This window comes from Colobus angolensis, unplaced genomic scaffold, assembly GCF_000951035.1.
Source record: "Colobus angolensis palliatus isolate OR3802 unplaced genomic scaffold, Cang.pa_1.0 Scaffold200, whole genome shotgun sequence".
In the NCBI taxonomy this organism is placed as follows: Eukaryota; Metazoa; Chordata; class Mammalia; order Primates; family Cercopithecidae; genus Colobus; species Colobus angolensis.
In genome coordinates this window covers 4812692-4816508 of record NW_012115156.1, presented here as the reverse complement: position 1 = coordinate 4816508, position 3817 = coordinate 4812692, and the positions used below count along the sequence as shown (strand labels likewise).

Here is a 3817-nt window from a genome sequence, read left to right as displayed (position 1 = left end):
TGCAGTGAGTCGAGATCGCACCACTGCACTCCAGCCTGGGTGACAGAGTGAGACTCCATCTCAAAAAAAAAAAACCAAAATAAAGTCTTCTGTAAAGTATGGACACCTGTGCCAAGTAATGACATAGTAAAAAACTACAGGTTTTATAATTTTAAGAGATGACAGGATTATAAAAAGCGGTTAAGAATTAATAAATTTGGGCTTGCCCTTTGAGATATTATGATTAAGAATCTTTAATCTCCTTTTTGTGCATAGGAGAATTTTTTAAAGGTCTGAGGCTCTCTCTCTTTTTTTTTTGGTTTTTTGATGGATGCTCACACTGTTGCCCAGGCTGGAGTGCAGTGGCACGATTCCCGGGTTCACATCATTCTCCTGCCTCAGCCTCCCAAGTAGCTGGGACTACAGGCACCCGCCACCACGCCCGGCTAATTTTTTGTATTTTTAGTAGAAACGGGGTTTCACCATGTTTGCCAGGATGGTCTCGATCTCCTGACCTTGTGATCCACCCACCTCGGCCTCCCAAAGTTCTGGGATTACAGGCATGAGCCACCGTACCTGGCCTGAGGCTCTCTTAAGTGGAGAGAGACATTAGCATTTCAGTTTGGAGAGGAAATCGGGCTGCTTTTCTATAATAAAATACCTGGCTTATACATGTATAATTCATTAATAACTTCTTTATGTAAATCATTTTGTCGTGGTTCTACTTGACAACTGTTGCTTGGTTCAAGAAACTTTCTAGAAATGCTAAATGGTTTATACATTTTTATAATGTTTGTTTCAAGTTCCACTTAAATATCTGGGTGTAATGTTTGTGGAGGATCTCATGGGAAATTCTCCCTTAATTTAATTCTTTCTCTTGGTTCTACTTTTGTTTCAGCTTTCACCAACAATCACCAGTGGTTTACACAGCATTGCACGGAGCATTGAAACTCGAAACTACTCAGAAGGATTGACTATGCATACCCACATAGTTAGCACCAGCAACTTCAGTGAGACCTCTGCTTTCATGCCAGTTCTCAAAGTTGTTCTCACCCAGGCCAATAAGCTGGGTGTCTAAAAGGACAGGTTCTCTTCCACTCAATATTGCCATTTTTCCAAAGAAACATGTTAAAAAACAAATTTTAAGACATGGACCAGTCGCCGTTAGCATGTTTGCATCGCAACCAGTCAAGAGCATTTACACTATTTCTGCCGATATACTCACCTTAGAACTGCTCAGAACCCTGGTGCTTTATTTTTTGTTTTAATCTTTTGTTGCCAGTGATGATTTTCCTATTCTGAAACAGTGTATTTCCTGGATTACGCATAGTATGGTTTCCTAAAGTATTCTGATAAATGTGTTTTTTAAAACCTCAATATACTTTTTAGAAAAGGAGCATCTGGTTATGCATAAAGCAGAGCTAAAACTAAATTTCTTTCATGTCCTCCCTACTTCCTCCATGTCAATCAGATTAAAGTGTGTAATCCTATTTTATGTGTGTATAGTCTTTTTTGAAACAGCTGCTTACAATTTAGTTTATTTTTGTGTCTTAAGATTCACTCTGTTCCTGAGTAAATAACTGCATCTACAAACTGCTGCATGGGTTTTAGCAGATATTAATAAAAATGGGATCACTGGCTTTAAATATATATGAAAAGACTGGACATTTTTATTCTGTAGAATGCATTGAGCTTTTTTCTATTTCTAAATGTTTCAATATTCTATTTGAGTTTTAAGACTAAATTGTGTCCATTTTATAGCTGGAAATTTTTTCACCTATTTTGTTTAAATTACCTATAGCTGTGCCAGGCGTGGTGGCTCACACTTGTAATCCCAGCACTTTGAGAGACCGAAGCAGATGGATCACCTGAGGTCGGGAGTTTGAGACCAGCCTGAACAACATGGAGAAACCCCATCTCTACTAAAAGTACAAAATTAGCTGGGCGTGGTGGTGCATGCTTGTAATCCCAGCTACTTGGGTGGCTGAGGCAGGAGAATCGCTTGGACCCAGGAGGCGGAGGTTGCAGTGAGCCAAGATCGCGCCATTGCACTCCAGCCTGGGCAACAAGAACAAAACTCTCAAAAAAAAAACAAAAAAATTACCTATAGCTTTGAGGTTTAAGTTCAGAAAGAAAGCTTTAATTTCAGTCAGCCTCCTAAATCAAAGCCACACATTTTGCACCCAGTTTTTCTGTCAAGTGATTTTGTTATCATTTGTCTTAAGAACAGTGTGGTAAGGCTACGCGCGGTGGCTCACGCCAATAATCCCAGCACTTTGGGAGGCCAAGGCAGGTGGATCACCTGAGGTCAGGAGTTCGAGACCAGCCTAATTAACATGGAGGAACCCCGTCTCTACTAAAAATACAAAATTAGCCTGCCAGACGTGGTGGTGCATGCCTGTAATCCCAGCTACTCGGGAGGCTGAGGCAGGAGAATCACTTGAATCCGAGAGGCCGAGGTTGCAGTAAACCAAGGATGTGCCACTGCACTCCAGCCTGGGCAACAGCCTCCATCTCAAAAAATAAATAAATAAAAGAACAGTGTGGTAAACAAAAAAATAATGGTCCTTGTAGAATCTGGAGAAGAGTTAAATAATTTTCATAGTTTATGCAATATTCCTTAAGAGGTTTAAAAAACTAGAAAATAAACACGGTGGAGTAAGTTATGTCAATTTTCTTCAGCCTGAGTGAAATAGTTTGCAAGAACCTCTAGATTCTATTTGCCAAGATTCCCTACTCAACAAATGCTGCATTTTAAAAAATTACACAGGCTGGGTGCAGTGGCTCACACCTGTAATCCAGCACTTTGGGAGAAGAGGCAGGAAGATTGGATCACTTGAGCCCAGGAGTTCACGACTAGCCTGGGCTACATAGTGAGACCGTGCCTGCCCAATATGGTGGCACATGCCTGTGGTCCCAGCTACTTGGGAGGCTAAGGCGGGAGGATCCCTTGAGCCCCAGAGGTCAAGGTTGCAGTGAGCTGTGATTGTGTCACTTCACTCCAGCCTGGGTAACAGAGACCCTGTCTCAAAAAAGAAAAACTCAATTTTATGGCTCAGAATAGTTTTGTGACTTAAAAGAAAAAAAGTACCTTGATAGCATGTACATATGTTAGAGTCTCAAGAATGGACTATTTAGACTTGTAAATGGATGTACTGTCGCCTAGCTCACTGGTTTTCTATGCACTTGATAGTGTGAGTCACACGCCTGTAATCCCAGCACTTTGGGAGGCTGAGGCGGGTGGATCTTGAGGTCAGGAGTCAAGACCGGCCTGGCCAAGATGGTGAAACCCCGTCTCTACTAAAAATAAAAAAAAAATTAGCCAGGCTTGGTGGCAGGCGCTTGTAATCCCAACTACTTGGGAGACTGAGGCAGAGAATTGCTTGAACCTGGGAGGCGGAGGTTGCAGTGAGCCAAGATCGCGCCACTGCACTCCAGCCTGGGTGACAGAGTGAGACTCCGTCTCAAATAAATAATAAATAAAAAGATAGTGTAAGTCAGTTCCACTGCTCATTGAAGTGACGTGACCCTCTGGATTTGACCCTGAACAGTAGTATCAGCCCAAGACTCCATCTGCAGAGTGGGCTGGCTTCAAGTATTTTTTTTAATCACTCTTATAGTTAGAATTTGTTTAACGGTTGCACGTTTATCTTGACATGACAATGGCATATTTGGCATCATTCTACCAAAAAGAAACTATTTTCCAAAAGATGAAAAACAAGAGTAGGTGGCAGTGGAACCCTGGCCAACCTGAAGATTTATTTAAGAGTATGAGTATATAGGCTGGGTGCAGTGGCTCATGCCTGTAATCCCAGCACTTTGGGAGGCCGAGGCGGGC

The 3817-nt window shown here is 41.9% G+C and overlaps 1 protein-coding gene across 1 annotated transcript in view; it reads left to right on the top strand.

Moving 5' to 3' along the window:
* Nucleotides 1-1469, top strand: part of SEC31A (SEC31 homolog A (S. cerevisiae)) — an 83349-nt gene extending 81880 nt beyond the window's left edge. The window contains exon 27 of the mRNA XM_011941799.1: nucleotides 878-1469. Coding sequence (XP_011797189.1) covers nucleotides 878-1057 — 180 coding nt within the window. The 3' untranslated portion in view covers nucleotides 1058-1469. The remainder of the gene's footprint in view (nucleotides 1-877) is intronic.
* Nucleotides 1470-3817: the final 2348 nt, after the last annotated feature.